This window comes from Trachinotus anak, unplaced genomic scaffold (assembly GCF_046630095.1).
Source record: "Trachinotus anak isolate AG129_WGS33_773 ecotype Australia unplaced genomic scaffold, CSIRO_AGI_Tana_v1 ptg000001l, whole genome shotgun sequence".
Lineage (NCBI taxonomy): Eukaryota > Metazoa > Chordata > Actinopteri > Carangiformes > Carangidae > Trachinotus > Trachinotus anak.
This window is the reverse complement of record NW_027273852.1, coordinates 420,683-443,249: the sequence shown is the minus strand read 5'-3', so window position 1 is coordinate 443,249 and position 22,567 is coordinate 420,683. Positions and strand designations below refer to the sequence as shown.

Here is a 22,567-nt window from a genome sequence, read left to right as displayed (position 1 = left end):
AAAATGCCACAAAATGATAAAATAGGAACTAAATGCAGAGAAAGAGTCGTTAGCGTGTCCCAGGCCGAGCCTCTCTGTCGCTTGTGCCGCGCAAAACCAGGTCACTCTTTGTCTTTTCAGCTGGCACGCAAGTCCAGATCATCCAGCTCAGCTTAAAGTCAGTCAGTTTAACACTGGCCGCCTGAGACAAAATGGGTTCTGGGGAGGAAATTAGCAGCTAACTCTTCTGTGGTATGTGACCTCACACAGCAGCGGACAAGCCCAGAACTGAGGCTGCACACACACACACACACACACACACACACACAGATAGGGCTATACAAACAGCTGATCATAAAGGTTTTCTTTATTCAAGAAACCTCATGCAATACAAGCAGTACCAACATCCTCATATCGAGTGGAGTGCGATTATTACATAAAAATGAATTTGATTCCTTAATGATTGAATGTTTTTGCCTATTGAACTATAATAACACTGATCTATATGCATGTATGTATATATACACACACACAGATATATATATCGTCAGATTGAAGCAGTATGATACAGATGTATTGAAATGAATACAGAAATTGCTTTATACACAAATTTCAAAAATCTGAATGAAACCTCAATTTGACATAAAATGCTAACACTAGATATACAAAACATGTAAAAAAAAAAAAAAGTTTCAGACAAATGGCGCAACACAGTAAACACAATGTTTTTTTTTTTTACATTTTGTAATTGTATATTTATGTAAGTTTAAACTGACTGACAGGTAATGTTATTTACATTAAAAATATAAAGTTTATGGCCATGTGTGATATTCCTGAATCAGCAGGCCGACCGTTGTAAGAGCTGTTTTTGTTTTTTTTATTTTCGTGCACAGACTTTTGAGTTTGAGGTCACATTAAACCCGGGTGGGATCTGACAATTAAGCTCCGTCCCTGGTTCAGTCTGCCCCTCGCGGCGCACCTGCAGACATCCTGACTCAGCACCACTTCTTCTACCAGGTTTCATGGGAATGTGCAGCTAAAAAGCAGCCCTCTGTTCTCCCACATCTGCTGAGGCTACCTGTTTCCAACCCAAATACCCTCCCGACCCACCACCACCACCATCATCTTGGCAAACACCGGCTGGCCATGGGTGGGGCGCAGCTACGAACTCTTGATGTAGCCACATGTGTGCGTTTAACAGCTGTCAAAGCTGGTTTATAACAGTAAGGCATCAGAAACGACTGAAGGAAGTAGTTTAAGCTATGTTATAGTTGCTTTGTTTGGGATCTTTCAAAGCTATTTTCCCAATGTTTGTGATCTTTAACTGTTTTTGGAGACCCTTTTTTTTTTTTTTTTTTTTTTTACCTAAAGAGACAAATGTTTGATCAGTTAAATCACTTCACAGTTAAAGTAGCATGCAAAGAATTTTTTTATGAGGTACTATTAAATAAATTTTCTACACTGGTGTTGTAAAGCCGAAGATCTCAACAGAAGACTTTGACTTTAGTAAAATGATTCCTCTGCAGTTGAAGCTTCGAGAATTGAGAACGAATACCCGGACTCCTGAGTCCAGGTCCGAGGTTTGATGGCAGTCTGGGGCGGTAAACTGAGATCCGAGCAGGGATGCTGACTAAGCTCCCTGGCGGACTTCTCGAGGAAACGGGGCGCACCTGAAGTAAACTGAGGGGTATATTCAGACTTTTTTTTTTTTTTTTTCCACAGGGGCTGATCCAGTTTTTCCTCATGAACATGTGGTGCTGAGTAATATGTGCCTTTTAGAACCACAATCCCCCCCCAACAGCGCCTGAACAGACCGACAGAGAGACTATAAGTGATTGAAATAGGGTTGTGCTCTGGGGGAGTCGGGGCTTCAGCCTTGTGCAAAAAGTATTGATCAAATACCTGATCATGCATTGGGTGTAATGACAGATGTCAATCACTTAAAGTGCCTGTGTAACAACAACAACAATCATGATTGAATAAAAATCACTCCAGAGAACTCAAAAATAAAAATCAAAAAAAGGTGACAAGAATGAATCTGTTGATGTAAACTATCAGAAAAAAAAAAATTAAGTACAATCTCAGAGTGGGTTAGAAATATTCAGATATACTGGGGTTATAAGAAAGCATTAGTGAACCTACACTACTGTCACCTGATGTAAAAATATATATTTGGAATGCTTCAGACAGATAACTGGTTTCCCTCACTTCCTTTTATGCCACATATGGACTTTGACTTTGGTAACTGAGATAACTGTTGACAAGGGTGCATAGGATTTCTCATTCGTTTCTTATGGCACAATCATGAGCGCGATACAATACTGAAGATACAGTTATTATAAAAAACAAACAAAAAAAAAAAACCACCGTCTGCAGCTCTTGAATAAATACAGTTAATTGCATAACCCTCATGCTCATGCATTAAAGAGACTGGATCCCAGTTTTGTGTTTGGTCAAATAAGAGGAACCCACCCCCCTTCTAGAGGCAACCGCAACCTGCTCAACCTACATGTGTGTGTGTGAGCTGTCGCAACCAAAGAGTAGGCTATCAGAGAACAGCTAGCAGACGCAGCTACAGCACCAAAGACGCCACTGAGAGGGAGGTGTCAAAAAATGAGGGGCCGCTCTGTCTGTTAGTGTCTCAGACTGATGGCCCCCCACCCTCCTTGATTCAAGCCTCAGTGCCTGCTTCCCTGCAACATCTCTCCCTCATTTTGCTCTTTTGTTAGTTGAAGCACCGGTTACAAATCTGTACAGCTAGATCCAGGCTGTTAAGCGGAGATTATTTCACTGGTGTCTTTAACTCGAGCCTAGAGGTGATGGACTCTTGATCGACAGTACATGCAAGTGTTAAACCCATAGATGAAAGGCTGCGGCTCTCATCTGACTCCCAGAATGAAACAGTTGCAGAAATCCTGCCTTAGCTACACTTGTACTATAGATTAGTTTGCTATGACTGTGAACCTCCTTCTGCTAATGATTAATACGTTATTAGTGGCTATGCACAGCATGTTAAGTTACCTTTGTAAGGTTTATATTAGCATTAGCATTCTGCCAGCTACAAGCATAAGGTAAGTCAGATAAATAAGATGCAGGGATAGGGTAAGGCTAGAGAAATATGTACCCAGGACAGAGTCTCTTTAATGGAGTTAGACGGTGGTAGGAAGTGAGGGGGAGTCTACCGTCTCCACCTTCTGCTCCGGTGAGCAGCAGAGGAAGAGGCGGGTACCCAGGCTCTTGAAGGCAAACCTAAAGTACATGATGTGGCCCATGGCCACGAAGGAGACGGAGATGATGACCAGCAGGCCGAAGGCCTCGGGGTTCGGAGCCAGAATCACCATGATGAAGTGCAGCAGGTCTAAGAGGTAATTCATGGAGTTCTGGACGCCGTTGATGACACCTCGCTCTGACTCGATCACATTCTCCTGGATGAGCTGGGTCACTGTCAGGTCAAAGGACCACAGGCCTGCAGGACAGAGAGCAGCAGTCAGTGCTAATGGTATTTTTACAGCTACATTAAAAGACTTTACAGTAGCTGTGGCAGGAACTATCAGGACATATTATTGGCATCAAAGGTTGCAGATATTACTCTGACAGACCTATAGAGGTTTGCTGTGAAAGTCTGTTGACTAATGAAAACATTCAACCTGTGGAACTGCAGGTACCTGCCTGACTCACCTTTAGGAAGTCATAATTTGGAACAACCTCTTATAATTTTATGAAAGGAACTGAATATGCCAACAAAGCACGGATACTAATTCCTACACCTCTAATTTCCTTTCAAATAAAATGAACAAACCTCAACTTAGACTTTGCACCATTCACTTCAGTGGCAATCAATGAGGCACTTCACCCTGTGAAGTGCCCTGAGATAATGTATCCTGTCATTTGGTGCTATACAAATAAAGTTGAATTGAATATATATTTTATATATATATAACAACTACTACAACCAGATCTGGCAAAAAAAAATATCAAGGGGAACAACTTTACTCACCAACTCTAGCAGCAATGACACCAGCGAACAGCAGACTAACAGACATGTAGGACTGCAGAGGGGGCTGCTCTGCAGCCGGTGCAGGAGTAGTGGCGTTCCCACCCGTGAGAACGCTGGTGAGGCTGTGGTCAGCTTCGGGCAGGGTCGCCTCTCCAATCAGGTGGGTGTAAAGGTCCTGGAAGGGTGAGACACTGAGGTCGAAGGGGCTCCCAGGAGTGAAGACGGAGACAACGCACAGCATGAGGCAGGACAGCTGAGCCACGCCCGAGATGAAGCCTGTACGGATCAGGCCACACTTCCTGCGAACCCAGGTGAAGGCGACAGTGCCGCAGATCCCCGACACGGCCGACGCCCCCATCAGCAGGCTGAGCACCGAGCCGTTGAGGCCCTGCGTGTAGGCATAGCCCGTGGTGATGCAGTCGAAGCCCAGCACCGTCATGTAGAGGAAGGCCAGGGACATGCCGGCGAAGAAGATGTTCTGGTTGTAGTAGGCCACCCAGCCGGCCTTGAGGGTGCGCAGCGGTTCGGTCACCTGGTAGCAGCAGCCGTGCTGTTGTGGAGAGTCGGGCTTGGCGACCACTGAGGCTTCATTCATCAGCGGCTGAGAGGACTCCTCAGGACTCTGGGCGTTCTCCAAGTCTGCAAAAGGGCAGAAGGATGAAGAGATCCAGTTGTACATAAAACACTGTTATAAACTTCTAACAGGATTTTTGTCCCCCATGATATAAACTGGAGGTTCCTGCGGCTACCTTTAGTGGGACTGAGCTGTTTGAGCTCCTGCTGCTGCTCCTTCTGTCCGGCTTTCACGGCCAGTGCCGGCGTCTTCTGGTAGACCTTCCACAGCAGCGCATACTCCAGGCACATGGAGCACAGGTTCCAGCCAGAGATGAAGCCGCAGCCAATGAAATGGGAGCCAAAGGCCATTATTTGGCCCACCAGCATGGGAGCCAGGATGTTGGTCAGCTGGTCGATAATCCGCACTGTGGCATTCATGTCTGTTTGATACAAAGAGGTGGAAGTCGATACTAAGCAGGTGAAAGTGAAGGAAAAACTTGATCCCATCATACTTTTAGTAGGTTTTACACGTTCAGTTTTTACTAGGCTGACAGTACTGGCACAGCAGATTGAGAAGAGTCACTGAGTTCATAGGTGCTGAAAGCGTTTTCCACCATGTGACCAAATCTTTTAAATAGCTTATAACAATCAGGGGAAACTGCAGGGATATAAAAGGTCAAAGAAAGAGTGAGTCAGCGTCCAGGATTCAAAGTCTGCCCCACTGAACACATCTGATAACAGGTCACGTGAGGCCTACATATGATGAGGAGGCAGCGGCAGGTAAGAGACACTGACCTGCCAACTTGCTGCTGTCCTGACCCGCCACAACCACGACCCAGTCCCTCTGGATGGTGATGGATGTGGCCGTGCTGGCGAGGTTGGCGATGTTGGCGATGGTGATGACCAGAATGTAGCAAGTTGTCTACAAAAAAAACCCCAAAAAAACAAAATGATTCTTATTTTGTTTGATTCGATATCAAGTTTCTGGAAACAGCTGGTTAAGTCCTTTGTGCCGCAGAGCTCCACTGTCGTCCAAACACTATTAAAAACACATCAATAAGCCTCAGTGCTGCACTGAGTGACCTGTTCCCTCATTACCATGAACACACACACTCAGTCCCACATATGCTGTCCTGCAAATACCAACCAGAGCTGCAGTTCCCAACCTTACTGGCTCGTTACCACTTCTATGAAGAGAAATATCTACTCTGTGACCCTTCATCACAGAGTATGGACACATTAATTATAAGCAGGAGAAACAAAAAGTGATTTTTTAAATTTTCTCTGATTGTTTTGTTTCACTGAAGAGGTGAAAGTCTCCAGTATTAAAAAAAAGAAAAGATCTACTTTCTTTTTTATTTCTTTAATCATCTTGTGAGCCCTCAGATGACACATTAGAGCTGAATTATATGTAAAAAAAAAAAGTTATATTGTGATTATTTTTAGCAGATTTCGATATGCTGATGTGATTTTTGTTGGGTCTGTACCAACGGGCATGTTCCTTTACGTGTGGAAAATATGACTGGTTGGCTGCGGCGTCTCTGTAGCACCACAAAGCTTCATTTATGGTTTGTTGTGACACATTGTACCTCTTTCAAAAAACAACAACAACAAAAAAAATGCAGATATTGATATTGTACTTGCCCATATTGTGATTTTGATAATATTTCGATCAATTGTTGAGCCTTAGTATCCAGTATTTTAAAAAATTAAAAACAGCTTTTCTTTCTTATTAAAACTGCAAGACCCCACTGTTAGAGGAAATTAAAATGTGTTTTTTTTTTTTGTTTTGTTTTGTTTTTCATAGTCTTCAGTTGGTACAAATTAACTTGAGGCCGAGAGCCACAAACAGGGAAGTCAGAGAGTATTGACAAACGAATTAACACATTGTCAGTTTTGGTCTTGTAACGGTTTTAGTTGAGGAAAGGGAAAAGAAAAATATAGACACCACCCTTTCCTTAAAAGCAGATATACTGTATAAGACACACTGAGATATACTGAACTTCTTTATTACCCCTCATATTCTCAGTTTTTGGTGAAATTCAATGACAAGCACCTTTTTTTTGGGTGAAACCTGAATTCTAACATTGAAACATAGAAAATGAACTTGCAAAATGAGACTTAGTTCCTGAATAGTTGTCAGTTTGGAAGAACACACTTCACTTCATAAACAGTCTTTAACCAAAAGTAAAGACCAAGTGCTAATTTTACATGTTATCATATGTAAACTAGAAAAAAAAAAAATCGATATCTTCCTGTGGAAAAAATCTATAGAATTCAGAGAAAAACAGCAGCTGAAGAGAAACAGTGTGACAGTTAATGTAATACGCAACATGTGACCTCGACCGCAGCAGCAATAAAGCAGCACTGGAGACAAAAGTACTAAGATACATATAATGTTTTGTCTGGAAGTGGCCCGTTTATGAAAACACACTTTGTTTGTTGAGCTGTATGTAAACTGTAATGCAGCTGCTCGGGTCAGAATAGAAAACATTCTTCAACAGGCCGGGCCACATTTCTCTCTCTCTCTCTCTCTCTCTCTCTCAGTGTCATGTGACAGGCCTTGAAGATCCTGCTGACTCCACAGCCGTCATCGAAACACTCAATCTCCTGTTCCACCAACCTGTCTCCACCTCCACACTCACTCCGACACTGTGCACCACCACCCCACTCCACCCGCCTGCCTCGTTCTCTGGAAACCCAAAGGCGTCCCACAAATGCAGAGGGCAACGCTGGAGACATTCCCCTCAACAGAAAGGCTTTGTGTTTCAACCCAACACCCCGACCGGTCTCCCATGGCAGACGCCAACCTGCCTGGTCTGCAACTCTGCGTCTCAGACTGGGTTTGCTGCAGAATCCGGCCCGAGTCTTTGTGTTGAGGGAGCTCTGCTGAAGTTATGTAGCTCAACAAGTGTAAACAAGCCTCTAGTAAAAAAACACTGACACAAACTGTTTCCCATGCACGGCTGCTGAGGACGTGTGTGTGTGTGTGTGTGTGTTCTGTAATTTCCTCTCATGCTTTGTTTCCTTCTGAAGAAAACCAAATTGTTTCTTGTGGCACCACAATGAGCTTTGTTTTGTGATTGCAAAATAATTATTTCAAGTTCACAAAAGAATAATCAAAAAAGTAATTTCCTCCTGGAAAAAAAAAAAATAAAGTCATAACTACCTGACTCTGTCAATATAAGTTAGTGGAACACTCAAAGGTCTGCTGGGAGTTCATCACTCTCATGTCACTCATCTGTAACTGGCCATAAATCAGACTGACGTCGGCGCACATATCAGTAAGAGCTGAGTGAGTTTCAGGGGTCAGAGTGTCGTACTTGAGGAGACGGGGGTTAAAAAGCTTTCAGTGAAAATCCCCATCAGATCAGCGTTGAAACAGCAAGCGTGTAAGAGACAGCACAGGGGGGATCTTACCAGAATCCATCCATTGTAGAGCTCCACAAGCTGTTCTTTGAACTGGAAAACAACCATCAGGAGGATCCCACACACGATGACGCAACTGTTCTGGACGAGCAGCGAAGTCTGGGCCACTGTGGAAACACCACGATGAGCATTAGGGACAGAAATCTAATCAAAGACAACACATCTCTGTCTGATTCATTAGTGCACTTCCACAAGACGGCTGGAAACATTCCCTGATTTAATCTGATAGTGTCTTTGCCAAATTGCTCTGGAGAAACATTCCTGCCACAAGTGGTGCATCTAACTGTGAAAGAGAGGAAAAAGGAAAAGCTGCACATTGTGTTTAACATTTTAAGATCTCATTTAATCTCTTGGAAACTGCTTCACAGTCAAGGTTTTTGCAGTTGTGTTATGATAATCAATCAAGAGCAGAATATATAGGTTGAACTAGATTTTGCGCTGCCTCACCTTTGAGTCTGGGGTTTCTGTCCACCCAGTCCCCGATGATGGCCCCCAGCAGCAGCACAGAGCCGGCCACCACCAGCCCGTACACGGCCGTGAGCAGCAGGCTGTTCCCGTACAGCTCCACCAGGAAAACGGCCACGGCAAAGTTCCACATTCGGTCACCCTGGGGATTCAAATTCATTAATTAACGCAGACTTGATTCAAGGCAACCAGGTGGGGACTGACAGGAAATGCGGTTTAGGCGCTGGACACATAATAAGGACCCTGTGTGTAAAGCCCAGTATTGTGTGGCGAGCTACACAGAGCAAACATGTCATTTTGTATTGTAATGACAGTCAGAAAACACAACAACACACTGATGTTGTGTTACATCCCCACATGAAGCAGCCTGTCATCATGATGAACATGAAGCCTGCAAATAAACACGGTGTGTCAAACACACAACTGTCTCTTACCCATGTGGACAGAGCATGCCCCATGTAAATGAGGAATTTAGCTGAAGTGAAGAACTCCCGGATGGACTCTGTGAATAAAAACATTCAGCTGTCAGAATAAACTCAGGAGGTTGCACCGCTGGAGGTCCGTGTACATCTTTTCCCTCCTCACGAAGGATCCGCTTGGGAATGCAATGAGAAATAAACCTACCACAGCACGTCTTCTTAGATCCAGAATGATCCATTTTAAAGCTGTCCAAAAGGCAAAAACAACCGAGTGAGTGCTGTTATTTTTTTTGTGTTTTTTTTCCCTTTTGCTTTCCGCTCTCTCCTCTTTTGTGTTATAAAGCGGGTCGACCCGGGCTTCCGCCGAATAACGCTGCACAAAAACAAGCAGAAGACACGACGTTTCTCCCCCTTTCCTCCTCTCCAAACTTAGCTATCACTGTAGCTGAAGTCGGAAAGAAATAACTGTATAACCTAAAAGGCTGGTTAGTCGCAAAAAGCACCCGAAGCTCGGAGCTGGACCCGCAGCCGACCCGTCTCACGGTGCGCCCTCCTCTGCGGCCGTGTTTACGTCCCGCCTCGAATATACTCCGGCGGTCACATGACCCGCATATTTACATTGTCAAAAACAAATGTGGTCCTCCCACCGCACAGGCCCTGCCAAAAAAAAAAAAAAAAAAAAAAAAAGCCCTTGTCATTGTTAACAGTCATATATGAAATACCCATAGTAAAATTTGTATATGTGAATATATTAAAATACCTGTATGATGATTTTTTATATGGTATGGACCATTTACTTGATATATGTAAGTTTATTCATACAAAATACATATAAAAGTTCTATATGCCTATATATGTTTTTTCTCATTAATTTTAAGCATGTTTTCTTTCTTTTCTTCTCATTCTGGCCTGACCTTTGGACCCTACTGTATATACTATCAGCATATATGGACAGGCTTTTGGATGGATATTTATTTATGTATCATATATCTACAATATAAGCATAAATACATAAACATATATATTTGTATTGGCTAATATTTTATATGTACATCTATTTCATATATGGAAATTCAACATATGTACATATATTACATTTGTGTGTATGGGCTGGTGGGAAAATGTACTGAAAGTATCAAAAGTAAATGCAAAATATATGATAATATATTATATCATTTCAATATTATTACTGATGCATTCCTGTGTGCATTTTGCTACTGTACTGTAACTAACTTATATGCCGTTAGGTAGTTTATTCTGGCTCATATCTTATTGATTTATGAAATGTTTTATAGGTAAAATCACAGTCTATGAAATATAGTAGCTCAAGCTGTTAAATAAATGTAGTGGAGTAAAATGTTAATTGAGTAAATCATATTTCATGATAAGATAATATAGACTATACAGGAGATGTTGTTTACAATGATATGGTGCCTTTTATTTGGTGAGATGCAGATTGAATTAGGTCAGATCACACCAAACCTGTTAATCTGTAAATTAGATTATGGCTGCTATCAGTGGAACCTCAGTTGATTGATTGAGAGTCATAAAACAGTCATAACAGTAATATAACAGTAAATGGAGAATTGTTTTATATGTTTTACAGCTTCACATTTACCAGATCCAATAATATCACTTCAGACTGTGATGAAGAGAAATTAATACGTTGGTGGTACAAAGAAGAACAGCTGATGAGGAAAAAGGGGCTGGAAGAAGTGAAAGATTAACTTGGCTCTGCACGTGATACCACACGAATTCAACTCAAACATTTTGAACATTTTGGCAAAGCAAACTGCCGGTGTTGCCTTGACCCGGTGAAGCTGTTTATCCAGAAACCTGCTGCAATCAAGCTCCGCGGTGAACGGAGAAAAGCTGTGTTCAGAGCATGTATTTGGATGACTGGCATTTGTCCACCTATGTCAACAGAACAGAATCTCATCTGTAATTACAGGCTGCATTGATGGCCTGCTTCCATAAAAAGTGATAAACACTGGCTCAGTGAGCCCATGGTTAATATGTTTCTTGCAACTTTACGTTGTACTGTGGACTATAAAAGACTGTTATCAGCTGAGTGGGACCCCCACTAACTTTAAAACCTCTGTTCTCAAGTGGGATGTTCTGGGCTCTCCACTGTGTCATGAATAATGTCAGCACTTACAGTTCGGTAGCGTGCTGCATCTTTTCATATGATACCACTGAGATCAAGTGTTTTATTTCTGAAGGCTCTGATGCACATGTGGTCTTGGTTATATCCCGAAACCAGTCACTGCAGCACTGCACCAACTCATGAACTCTCTCTGATCCAGTTTTTCAAGTCGTCCCTGCAGTGATATGAAAGCTTAAAGTGTGACAATAATAATCTCCTTCAAATTCAAACAAAGCCCAAAGACACTCACAAACAAAAACCTCAACCTTAAAATGACGAGTGCTGAAAAGCCTCCTCTTTCTTTTTGAGAGATTTTCATTGTGGCCATGTTTATCCAATTAACTGTCATCATGATGTTCAGCTCTGTTACAACATACTTTAAAATATGAGTCCAATCCCAGTGAATTCTTAAGGGTGGGGCTTCTTCTTCCTCCTCTTCCTCTCATAAATATTATTACAGGGGGCAGACGTGTTCTTAGTTTGTGCCATCAGAAGATATTCTGAGATTCAGGACCTTCAGAGGACCTGAAGGATCCAGAGTCACATTTGGGGAAATACATTTATTCCCTTTCTTGTAAAAAAGAAGATTAATACCACATGTCTGTCCGATCCATATGAAGGGACCACCAGGAGACAGTTAGCTTAGCTTAGCATAAAGACTGGAAACAGTGGGAAACAATCCAAAGGTAACAAACCAGCATCTAATTAACACATTACATCTTGTTTCTTTAATCCACAAATGTAAATGTGAGAGGTCATTTTAAAAACAACATATCATCGCCATGAGGTTGTCAAGCACCTGGGCAAGAAACAGTCCACATCCTAAAACCACAGCACATGGTTTTTACTCCAGGGCCTTTATTATTTCAGCTTTATTTAGTTACCGTGAACTACTTATTCATCCATAGTGCACAGAGAGCAGGAGAATGTGTGGGTATCGGGGGCCCACATCTCAGGGCCGATGTAATCCCCCTCGTGGGTTAATCCCGTCCTGTGTTTAGCCTTTAATATTTGATCCTTTGCCGGCCAACCGGCCTTGATAAAGTCATCATCCACATGCAGTATAACCTCAATAAGTTAGCCTGCAGCCGAAATAAATGTGTGTGCTAGGCTACTAAATCATCTGAAAAATGTGCCCAAAGCGACACACAGACCTTCTCTGTGCCATCTCATCGCACGAGGAAACAAAACTGACCCTAACAAGTAACATAAGCACTTATTTTGAGCCGAGTGTTGACAATAGGCACTTCTAACCCTTTGTGACCTATTCAAGGATCACAGAGAGCTCTCAGGCGTTTGAAAGTCTGCACACACTGAGCTGGTACAAACAGATTACCAGCCGCACTATTAGTGGGCCGGTGTGTCAGCCAGGCTCAGGTAGAGTACCTGTCATCAGCGGTCAGACGGCTGCTCTGTCATTTTGCGGCCGTTTGAGCTGCAGATTCGTCTGCACCAGAGCGGGATCTCCTTTCAACCTGGCTCTGGAACAACAAGCTGTGTTTACGCAGGCTAAATTTACACTTCCAGGACAAAAATATGAGAATGACTTGGCCTGAAGTTGCCTGCCTCACAAGCCACAGTGAAAGACAGGATAGAGGTGGCATGATGTGAAATGTCACATTAGGATCTATGTGCAGGAGGCTGGGTCAGGTTATTCATCTATTTTTCATGCAGGGCTTCTACGTTTTGTCCCGAGGCCTTAGACTGTGTTCGGAGAGCTGAAAGGAATTAAAGAGTCGCTTGGTTCAGGTGTTTCAGTGAAACCGAGCTTGTATGAGTGAGTCTAGGCTCTTGAGGTCTCCCAAAGACTCAAGGATCTGGACATAGAAAGATTACCAAGCATGTGAGTGACCAAAGAACCCCAGAAACAATGATTATAATTATTACCTTTACCCATTTTTGGAACATAACAGCGTTGTGGTCTTATTGTTTCTGTGGAAAACCACCACTGCCCAGGACCTGACTGCTCCTCACAGGAGAACGACAAACATCAAAAGTCACTGTCCGGGTCACCTTTTCCCCAAATGACATCCCTTGTTTCCAGGGAATGAAACAGCAAACATCTGACAGCTGTTTTGGATCAATACGTTGCAGCTCGGTAGGCAGCACGCCAACGTGAGACCTCAAACAGGTGTGTTTGTCAGTCGCACTGAAAGTTCAGGGGGTGCCTGACCAACTGCTGGAGCCGTATCAACATCTGTGTCCTCCAGGGTCATTTTTCCTCACTGGTTGTTGACTGTTGTCAGGCCGGTGAATCTCTGATTATCGGATTGTTGCCCAGAAGGTTTCTAGTTTAAATTTCTTCATGCTCCAGAGGAATGATTAAGGCTCTGCTCTCTCTCAGTAGCTTTAACCATGTTAGTGGTATATTTGCAGGCATTCATAGTCCTCAGAGGATCAATCCTACTGACTTTGGTGAACCTCTGACTCTTTCTCTTGCGTCACCATGAGATTGACATTTGTAGTTTTGAGCTGAAATTTGTTTGTATACTTATTTATACTCTTCCACTTAAATTCAAATGCAAATATTTACATTTTACTTCCTACTATTTATTTGATATCTTAATAAAAAATAGTACAAAATATAGGCTAATAGACAACGAAATGATGATGTATTATTATTGGTTAAAATAAGATAAGATGACCTGTTTGTATTGATCCATAGGGGGAAATGCACAAGCTATCCAGCAGTATATACAGTAATTAAAATTAGCTTCACCTTTTCATTTTAATGCATTTTCATTGTAAGCATGTTTGCATGGTGATGTTGGCATTCAGCACAGCTCTGTCTGGGTACAGCTTCACAGATCCAGCTCTGATTTTGTTTAACTTCATTATTTTTGTGTATCTCCTATGATGGCGAGAATGACAAGACAATAAAACCAGTTTCAAACAACAGACTGTGGTGGTGTGTGTGTCACAATGCATTAAACTGAACCTTGAGTTTTGAACTGACACAAATTACATCAGAGATCTGCACATCTTTTTCCAGATTTTTTTGTTCCTACCCTCCCTTGTGATTCTCCTGTGATCACAGGAGAGTGTGTTTGCGTGTGTGTGTGTGATGATTTCCTTATTTCTCTCATCATCTGAGAGAAGTTTCCAGCGAGGTGGAAACAACAACATGGGAGCTGACCTTGTACTGACTGGCAGAAGTTTTATTTGGAGACTTAACATGTAGCATCACGGTCACTCGGTGGTGGGCACAGTTGCTTCACAGTGGAGAGTCCTGAGCGTTTGAAACTGTGTGTTCTCACTGTGTGTTTCCATCTCAGTATAAAGTCCTGCAGGTCTGGTGGTGTGATTGTGTGGAGATGTAAATGTGAGTGTGTCTGTTTTAATCAAGACCAGACGGACATACTGGCTGGGCCCTCGGGCAGGTTTGACCAGACTACAGCTCTGTGAACAATTCCTTTTATTGACTGGCTCTGAAAGCAAAAACCAGTGAATGGCACTTTAATGAGAACAATAGGTTGTTTTGCAAACGTGTGTGCAGAGTTTGTCAGGATTGAAATGTAACGAGCACGCATGTTCTCTGAAATACTCTACAGGATTAATTATAATGTGATGTTTTAGAAAGATAGTATGATGCCTGGGACATTTGAAGACTCATAAAACTGAAGTATTTTATTTTTGGCTTTTGACCATTACATAAAAGGTAAAACAATAAGAAAATAGGAAAAGTAAAAAGTATTATTATTATAAAATATATTGTATGAACACAAAGAAAACTTACATATATACAAGCACTCTTTCACCTACTTGTACCAGATACAAGAATCTGAAGCAAACAGGTTTGTGCAGGAGAGAAAAGAAGCTAAAAGACTTAAAAACTGAAGGCAAGATCCTCTGCTCTGTTCCATTCTACTTCATTTACACATTGAGGATTCAACCATACATTTAAAGCGAGTGAAAACCAATATTTATATTTTTATTTTTGCGGAAATGTGTTTTAAAGTGGAGAATCACCTCCCGCCTCCAGGGGGCAGTCGAGTGTGGACCGGACAGGCCTCCGTACCCGGAAGTGCTTTCATCGACGCTAACGTTAAACATGTCTTTACACTGACGTGAACTGGCTTCAAGAACCTTAATACAAGCTGAACTTTTTGACCAAAATGTCTTCTAAAAACCGGGATAACGACGATAACTTTGAAGGGCAGTCTGCACTGAAGGAGGAACTGAACAAAAAGGTACCGTTAGCCAAAACACGTAGCTAGTAGCTAATGTTTGAGCTACAAATGTTAGCTGCTAAACATGCATGTTAGCAACTCTGCATTTATGGATGACATTATAAGTCCATCTGTGGCTTAATACATACATTTACACGAATGTACAAACAGACGGACTGCTAGATTAACTTCTAAACTTTTTGCAGCCTAAAGAGAGTCCATTAAATCGGCTCAGTGAAATAATTCATGATGTTAAATTACAGATCAAGGAGCAGAAAGTTGTAGTGGACGAGCTCTCCAACCTCAAGAAAAACAGGGTGAGTAGAGAGAGTAAAGAAAGTTATTATTGTGAAACATTCGGTTTTGTTTTTGTTTATTTACAGTAACGTGTATTTTTGTATATTTCATGGACATTTTGTGTGTATTTAATTTTAGAAGGTCTACATCCAACAGAGGAACAGTAACATATTCTTCCTGGGAGACAGAAGTCAGACCCTGGGGTCATGTAAAAGTAAGTTGAGAGCTGTAAACAATTTGATGGATTAACTAACTGGTGTCTGTCTTATCAATGAATAATTTAGGCTGCACATAGATATTGATCATGTGGCATCGTTAGTAGATGAAAATAATAGATTAAATTTTTTTTTGTCTCCAGAGGAACTGGATAATATGAAAAAGGAATTGCAGGACATGTAAGACTGATCTTCACCGCAACAATGTGTGGCATCTTTTGTCTGTTGAGTCTGTCGCCCGCTCACTTTGAGTGGGACAAAACCGTTTATGAACATTTGAGGCGAAGAGGACCCGAGTCGAGCCAGGATCTGACAGTGACGGGACAGAACCCCTGCTGTCAGTGTTTATTCTCTGCCCACGTTCTTCACATGAGAGGTCGTCTTACTCCTCAGCCGCTTCAAGACGACGCTGGAAACGTGCTGGTGTGGAATGGGGAGATTTTTGGAGGTCTGCCGGTGATGTCAGAGGAGAACGACACTGCTGTTGTCTCTCAGAGGCTGTCGTCCTGCAGCAGCCCCTCAGAGATTCTCTCTGTACTGTCCACTATACGGGGGCCATGGGGGTTTGTTTACTACCAAAAGGCTGGAGACTACCTCTGGTTTGGCAGAGACTTCTTTGGCAGGCGGAGTTTGCTGTGGAAATTTGATGCAGAGGTTTTGACCCTGACCTCTGTGGCAGCTCACACATCTGAGAGGGATCAGTTTACTTGGAAAGAAGTCCCAGCTGTTGCCGTGTACAGGATTGACCTGAAAACAGTTGCAGAAGCTGGCACCGTGACGTTTGAGGTTTATCCATGGGCTAATGCAGGAAATGATGTCATCTCGACTTGTAGTGAAACTGTATTGGAGTCTGTTCCAAGTGGCTGCACTGCTGTGATGAATCAGTCAGGACTGGTACTCACCTCACCCGTGTGTCCTCTTAATATGTCCATCCCAAAGTCATTAAATGAGACAGAAACTCATCCAAACTCCCATCCAACTGTCAAAGATCTGGAGCAGCTGCTTGCAAGCAAAGAGAGAAACGATGAGGTGAACTGTCTTATTGATGTTCTGAGTGAGGCAGTAAGGCGGCGTGTCCAGTCTCTGCCTTTTGAGGAGCAAGACAGTTCACCTGATAATGACCGTGCAAGTGTTGCCATACTCTTCTCAGGAGGTATCGATTCCATGATCCTGGCTGCCTTGGCTGACCGTCACATACCAGCTCATCAACCAATAGACCTTCTCAACGTAGCGTTTAAACTACAGGCGCCAAAGAAGCAGGAGTCTGCAAAGAAAAAGCACAAAAATAAGGCGGCAGAGTCTCAGGCTGATGAAGCTGGTTCCCGAACATCCAGCCCCTTTGACGTTCCAGACAGAATCACCGGAAAAGCAGGTCTCAAGGAATTACAAGACTTGAATCCTGAGAGAAGATGGAATTTTGTTGAAATCAATGTGACGCAGGAGGAGCTGCAGAAAATGCGGCAGGGGCGCATTTGTCATTTGGTGCATCCACTGGATACAGTGCTGGATGACAGCATTGGATGTGCTGTGTGGTTTGCAGCAAGAGGGACTGGGTTCATCACGGAGGACAATGACCAGAGGCCTTTCACATCAGCGGCCAAGGTGAAGTACAATCATCAGACTTTGCACTTTGAACATTTCCAGGAACAAAGCTCGATTAGCTCGTTTTAACCTTTTAACCAATACATGAGATTTGATGTAACTGTCCCCTGGGCTCTTACACTTGGGCGTATGCTGAGGTAAACTGTTTGGCTACTAAAGGGAAGGGGATATAATTAATGTTAAAGTAATAAACCACTAATGCATTTTTTCTACAGTTAATGAAACAAAATAATTGTAATTAATAGCTTCTCTGTTCTGCTACTTTATGACTGCAGGTCATTTTGACAGGAATTGGGGCAGATGAGCAGCTAGCAGGTTACTCCAGACACAGAGTCCGATTCAAGACGTCTGGACATGAGGGACTGATCCAGGAACTGGCCATGGAGCTGGGCAGGATCTCCTCCAGGAATTTGGGCAGAGATGACAGAGTAATAGGAGACCATGGGAAGGAGGCCAGGTAGGTGTGGAACTTAATCCAAATACCAATTTCAAGTTGCCAAAGCTGAAGTGATGACTTAAAGTTGCATAATTTGTCTGTGCAACAGGTATAGAACTCAAAAAGTATTTAATTTTTTAATGCAAAAATAGTATTTTTACATCACCATTGATGGTGCCCTGTGGAGCTTTCTTTAAATTAAGGATAAGGTATGTTTACCATCATCGTTACTGACCAAGACGTGGTCAGGTCTGAGGTGCACTTTCCTCCATTTGCAAAGCTGATTAAAAACATTGTGCATAGTTCATATCAGTGTTCGCCTGCTTGCAGTTTGCCTCTTTACTGTCTGTGTTGGCTCATTGCTTCATTTCTTTGTTAGTGACTGTTAATCATAAATCATAAAAACATTGCTCTACAGCGCTACTAGTGGTGAACTCCACAGTGAACCTTTAACTTGAAAGAATCATTTTCTGTCAACAAATGATTGCAGCAGTACTATTTGTAACGTCCCTTTAAGTTTGGAAAAACACAGGTTTTATAGTATAAATGGTTTGTATTAGTTAAAGTAAAAAGTGGAAGCACAAGCCTCAAACTGGACTTATGACAAGGAGGGTACAGTTCAAACTGACACACTAATTACAGCTCTGAACGGTTCAGCAACTTGTTAGTCAGGAAGTATCCAGCTTAAACCCTTTCTTTGTGAAATATGTACATTTTCTCTGAGTTTCTCCACAACATGACATGAAAGGAGAAGACATCTGGTCTTAAGTGCAGGGGGCTAATAGGCCTTTTTTGCAGCAGACCTTTTGACTTATCATAGTAGTGATAGCTGTTCTACTCAGATTTGATTCGCTTTGACTTGCCATAGCAGCAGAGACGCAGCTGTAACTCATTACATTCACAATGGCTCTGCTTCATTTAAGGTTTCCAGGACAACATGCAAATAAGCCAGCAAGCAAATGTGAGGGCTCAGGTGCAGGCTGTAATCTTTAATGTCATTAACTACACCTGCGTTTTTCCTGCTGTCATGTGATAGCAGTGCTGATAAAAAGTCCAGTAACCACACTTTGACAGAGATAACCTGAAATAGATATGAGCTAGGCTCCATCCTGCCATAAATATTAAAACTTCAGAGGAATGGAACACGGACGAAAAGCAAGTTTATTTGTTTGAGGATAATCTGAAGATAACATCTATAAATATTCACTTACTGTGATTACTTCTTTTGATATTAGTTTATATTAAAGTTAGATTAGAAGTATGTATCTAAAGGGCCTGCACACCCTGTGGTGCACACATACAGCAGTTTTCACTTATTTGGTGTGATTAGACCTGGTCTCAGGTCTGGGTGGGCATGTGTACGCTGTTTGACTGACAGTCTCTTTCTCTCTCGATCTTTCTCTTTCTCGCACAATAGCTTTGTGCACCTGCTAGGATGGGACAAATTACACCATAATTACTCTTTGATGGTACAAAGTGTGAACTTGCACAATATGTCCCAACTTTACCCTGAGCAGGGGCTGAAGGTGGAATTTTTTTCCTAAGAGAAGTAGTCTCTATGCATATTATTGCTTATGCAAGATATTTAATGTAGTACATTTAAAAAAGAAAATCAATGCTATAAGCATCATAGATGAAATTCCATTCACCCTCATTGTTCAGAGTGTACAATCTAACAGATATGACTCTTGCATCTGCAGATTTCCCTACCTGGACGAGGGCGTGGTGAGCTACCTGAATTCTCTGCCTGTTTGGCAGAAGGCAGATCTGTCGCTTCCTCGAGGTGTCGGGGAGAAGCTCCTCCTGAGGCTGACAGCGAAACAGCTGGGCCTCGGCCAGTCAGCAGTCCTGCCAAAGAGAGCCATGCAGTTTGGCTCCCGCATCGCAAAGATGGAGGACAGCCATGAAAAGGCCTCTGACAAATGCACAAGACTTGTCACTGGGTAGAGAAATCAATTGGTTGAACTGAGTAGTAAAGAAATAATTTTAATAGAAAATCATCATCATAAAATTAATATTTACAGCCACGGTTCTTGATTTACTGTTACAGAGTCCTCGCCATGATGTCACATTTCAGTTTTTTTGGATGATTGGATATTTTTTTAAAACACAGTATAATAAATATGGTGTCTTTATCCATTTCTGTTTCCTCTACACCATGTAAGACTTGACATCTTGAAGTTTTTCTCTGAAGTAAAGGTCACATTCAATATAGGACGGCAGGTTTCCAACGTCAAAACGGCCAGAAATCTGATGAACATACACTGGCTTCCTGAAAGAAAAAAAAAGTCATTTATTGAGAAATGCACTAACAAATGGATTTTAAAAAATGTATTAGTTGTCTGTCTCACAAAGCAGGATTACTAAATTATCTGGATAACTTTGTTGAGTAAAACCCAGATCCCTGACTCTCAGAAATTACCTTGGAATGAGCCAAGACACAAAGTTTCCTGGGGCATCTTTCTCTTCAATAGGAGCATCCTATAGAAATGTAAAAGTCTACATTACAGTGAAATTAAAAAACACATATTTTACTTCTCTCTCTCTCACGTCATATTGAATTTACCTTCTTCTCCTCGAGGAAGGTGTCCAGCAGAGGTAGGCTTTTCTTTGAAAACACATAGAAACAAGGACACTGAAACATAGATAAAACTTATTAGCTGCTTGTTGCCTGAAAATGTTGTCAAAGATAAATACATGAATTGAAATACCAGTAACCTTCACATATAAATATCACAATGATCACACTAATTCCAGGACAATGTAGCTGTTAACAGTTAAGACGACCAAAGAGAGTTTTTATGATGAGCTGAATGTAAATGCAGTACTTGTGTATTTCACCTTCTGAAGATCAGGATGGAGGAAAAACCTGTTTATGTGTCAGCAACATTACAGTTATCATTGACTGCAAATGGTTTGCTCCCAAAGATTAAAATAATATCTTTATCTTTAATTCAGTTCCTATATTGTTCAACTGATGTTGATGTGAACACCATCAAACAAAAGCTGCACATCAGGAGTCAGTCAGTTTCATTTCAAATCCAAAGTGCTGGTGAACACAGACAACACAAGAGTTGCATCACTGTCCTGATACCATGTAACTGCATCTAACTGTAGGGACAGACAATCTGGTTTGCAGCTTTTTTGGCATGACCTATTTTTTCTCAAGACTATGAGTAAGAATTTCAGTTCAGTCCCTGTGATATTTTATTTCTACTACAAGGTTGTTTGTCATTGTAAATATTCTTTTATGGGCCCTGGTTAGTGTTTATGGTAAACTTACTGCTCTCCTTGACTCTGTCTCTGAAGGAAGAGGTTTCTCTTTCATACAGAGGACACACAGATCGCTGTCTACTTCCAGTATCCCGTATTTATGGGTTTCTGTAAAGACACAGACACAGGATGAGATTCACCCGCTTCCCAATCAGCTTTTAAAAGCACCTCAGCTGCATCACTTAGCTGTAAAACTCACCTTCATCTTTGCACTGGTATGAGAGCACTAGACAGTTGTCCTCACACTTTGCTTGGAGATCAGAAAACCTCTCTTTAACTTTACTGAGGCTAAAATCTTCTTTGAAGAGAGTGTCACTGTTTAGGATTGAAGGGAGAGTTGTATCAGTTTGTCAGAAACATGACCTCATTTCATACCTCTAAGACCTGTGTCTGCATGGTAGCACTGATACTGTGAATTTAAATACGTACCCTCCAATAACTACAACATGATCTTCTATCTTGAAGTGCCTTACTGCAAGCTGCAGGCAGGCCACAGCACCAAGACGCTCCTGGTGGAATCAGAACATAAGCTTCATTTACAGGTTTATTCTTTACAAACAATGAAATTCAACTCTTTCTGGTCTAAAGGAACCATGAGTCTAGTCTAGAGCCTTGAGGTTATGGGTCAGTGAATGTTATGAAAAGTGCCAAAACATGCCAATTAAGTAGTGATAAACAATAACTGTAAAACTTTATTTACATCATTGCTTCTTGTCTGATCGCTGAGAATCTTGACATCTGTGAAACCTGCAGCCCACTCTTCAAATGCAGCTTGGTAAAGAGCATTGGTCTGTGGAGAGGAGAGGAGGCACATATTCTCAGGTCAGAGTCAGACCTGAACATCAGGCTGACTAACACACCCTGGTCCTTCAAAAAATACCACAAAATAGTCTGATCCTAGTTATAAACACAAGTATAATATGCAAAATTTACTACAGCTGGCCCTTAACTAGTGTCATGTTTCTATGTATATTACTGGATTATTTTTAATACAATAATATTATAATAGAAACTAATAGCATGAAGCTAATTTCAACTGGTTCATACTACAGGTAAGTTAACGTTTAACAATGCGTCATGAGTTATATATATAAGCATGTGTATATATATATGTTCATGTGTACATTGTTTCCCACTGAAATGTAGTAGAATATAATATATTTATTATAACACAACACAAAAGTAAGGTACAAGTATCTGTTAATGTATTTAAGTAAACGTTGTTAACTCATGAATAACTTACAACAACATAGATACAGTCCACGGCGCCAGAGGCGGTCACAGCATTGACCCAGTGGGAAATCAAAGCGCAGTGTCCCACCGGCAGCAGCGGCTTGGCAGTGCCGGCCAGGTGAGCGAACCTCCCGCTGCTGTCGGCCACCACATCCCTCTGGAGCCTGGTTCCGTATCCAGCGGCGAGAATTACAGCTTTCATTGAAGCTGTGAACCGGGCGAAGCGCCGTGTTAGCCGGTAGCTTCGTTACCTTAACGGCCGTTAACGGCTGATGAGCGGAAACGGTTAAAAGCTCGAAAACATTCCACAGGTTTGGGCTCATCTCGCGAGATCTGCCGTTCGGCCAATGAT

The 22,567-nt window shown here is 42.0% G+C and overlaps 4 protein-coding genes across 5 annotated transcripts; 2 read left to right on the top strand and 2 right to left on the bottom strand.

Moving 5' to 3' along the window:
• Positions 1-328: 328 nt before the first annotated feature.
• On the bottom strand, positions 329-9,403 carry slc40a1 (solute carrier family 40 member 1). The gene is made up of 8 exons (XM_071481779.1): positions 9,050-9,403; positions 8,860-8,927; positions 8,408-8,567; positions 7,952-8,067; positions 5,327-5,453; positions 4,726-4,971; positions 3,977-4,615; positions 329-3,445 (listed from the first exon to the last, which is right to left on the bottom strand). Exons 1-8 carry the CDS (start codon positions 9,081-9,083, stop codon positions 3,129-3,131), a joined length of 1,707 nt encoding a protein of 568 aa, XP_071337880.1. The 5' UTR covers positions 9,084-9,403; the 3' UTR covers positions 329-3,128.
• Positions 9,404-14,963: 5,560 nt separating this feature from the next.
• Positions 14,964-15,954, top strand: asdurf (ASNSD1 upstream open reading frame). Its single transcript, XM_071480588.1, has 4 exons — positions 14,964-15,180; positions 15,423-15,476; positions 15,595-15,670; positions 15,815-15,954. The coding sequence occupies exons 1-4, from the start codon at positions 15,106-15,108 to the stop codon at positions 15,853-15,855; spliced, it is 246 nt and encodes an 81-aa protein (XP_071336689.1). The 5' UTR covers positions 14,964-15,105; the 3' UTR covers positions 15,856-15,954.
• On the top strand, positions 15,876-20,662 carry asnsd1 (asparagine synthetase domain containing 1). The gene is made up of 3 exons (XM_071479671.1): positions 15,876-17,273; positions 17,549-17,730; positions 19,410-20,662. The coding sequence occupies exons 1-3, from the start codon at positions 15,876-15,878 to the stop codon at positions 19,654-19,656; spliced, it is 1,827 nt and encodes a 608-aa protein (XP_071335772.1). The 3' UTR covers positions 19,657-20,662.
• Positions 19,676-22,559, bottom strand: LOC139622693 (uncharacterized). Of its 2 annotated transcripts, none has more exons than XM_071480242.1 (8): positions 22,226-22,559; positions 21,683-21,772; positions 21,412-21,491; positions 21,182-21,297; positions 20,993-21,090; positions 20,276-20,344; positions 20,132-20,190; positions 19,676-19,981 (listed from the first exon to the last, which is right to left on the bottom strand). In XM_071480242.1, exons 1-8 carry the CDS (start codon positions 22,415-22,417, stop codon positions 19,861-19,863), a joined length of 825 nt encoding a protein of 274 aa, XP_071336343.1. In that variant the 5' UTR covers positions 22,418-22,559; the 3' UTR covers positions 19,676-19,860. The 2 variants fall into 2 exon arrangements, with proteins under 2 accessions (XP_071336343.1, XP_071336427.1); XM_071480326.1 differs by having other exon boundaries at positions 20,276-20,317; positions 22,226-22,551.
• Positions 22,560-22,567: the final 8 nt, after the last annotated feature.

What these genes read in the sequence shown, in the direction of transcription:
- slc40a1 (XM_071481779.1), bottom strand. Translation starts at nt 9,083, where the DNA reads ATGGATCATTCTGGATCTAAGAAGACGTGCTGTG. An exon ending in GGCATGCTCTGTCCACATGG is followed by an intron (nt 8,568 to 8,859) that starts GTAAGAGACAGT and finishes TTGAATCCCCAG; the next exon opens with GGTGACCGAATGTGGAACTT. An exon ending in GGACAGCAGCAAGTTGGCAG is followed by an intron (nt 4,972 to 5,326) that starts GTCAGTGTCTCT and finishes TGTATCAAACAG; the next exon opens with ACATGAATGCCACAGTGCGG.
- asnsd1 (XM_071479671.1), top strand. Translation starts at nt 15,876, where the DNA reads ATGTGTGGCATCTTTTGTCTGTTGAGTCTGTCGCCCGCTCACTTTGAG. An exon ending in CTTTCACATCAGCGGCCAAG is followed by an intron (nt 17,274 to 17,548) that starts GTGAAGTACAAT and finishes TTATGACTGCAG; the next exon opens with GTCATTTTGACAGGAATTGG. An exon ending in GACCATGGGAAGGAGGCCAG is followed by an intron (nt 17,731 to 19,409) that starts GTAGGTGTGGAA and finishes TTGCATCTGCAG; the next exon opens with ATTTCCCTACCTGGACGAGG.
- LOC139622693 (XM_071480242.1), bottom strand. Translation starts at nt 22,417, where the DNA reads ATGAAAGCTGTAATTCTCGCCGCTGGATACGGAACCAGGCTCCAGAGG. An exon ending in TGGACTGTATCTATGTTGTT is followed by an intron (nt 21,773 to 22,225) that starts GTAAGTTATTCA and finishes TCCTCTCCACAG; the next exon opens with ACCAATGCTCTTTACCAAGC. An exon ending in ATACCAGTGCAAAGATGAAG is followed by an intron (nt 21,091 to 21,181) that starts GTGAGTTTTACA and finishes GTGTCTTTACAG; the next exon opens with AAACCCATAAATACGGGATA.
- asdurf (XM_071480588.1), top strand. Translation starts at nt 15,106, where the DNA reads ATGTCTTCTAAAAACCGGGATAACGACGATAACTTTGAAGGGCAGTCT. An exon ending in AGGAGGAACTGAACAAAAAG is followed by an intron (nt 15,181 to 15,422) that starts GTACCGTTAGCC and finishes GTTAAATTACAG; the next exon opens with ATCAAGGAGCAGAAAGTTGT. An exon ending in CCAACCTCAAGAAAAACAGG is followed by an intron (nt 15,477 to 15,594) that starts GTGAGTAGAGAG and finishes ATTTAATTTTAG; the next exon opens with AAGGTCTACATCCAACAGAG.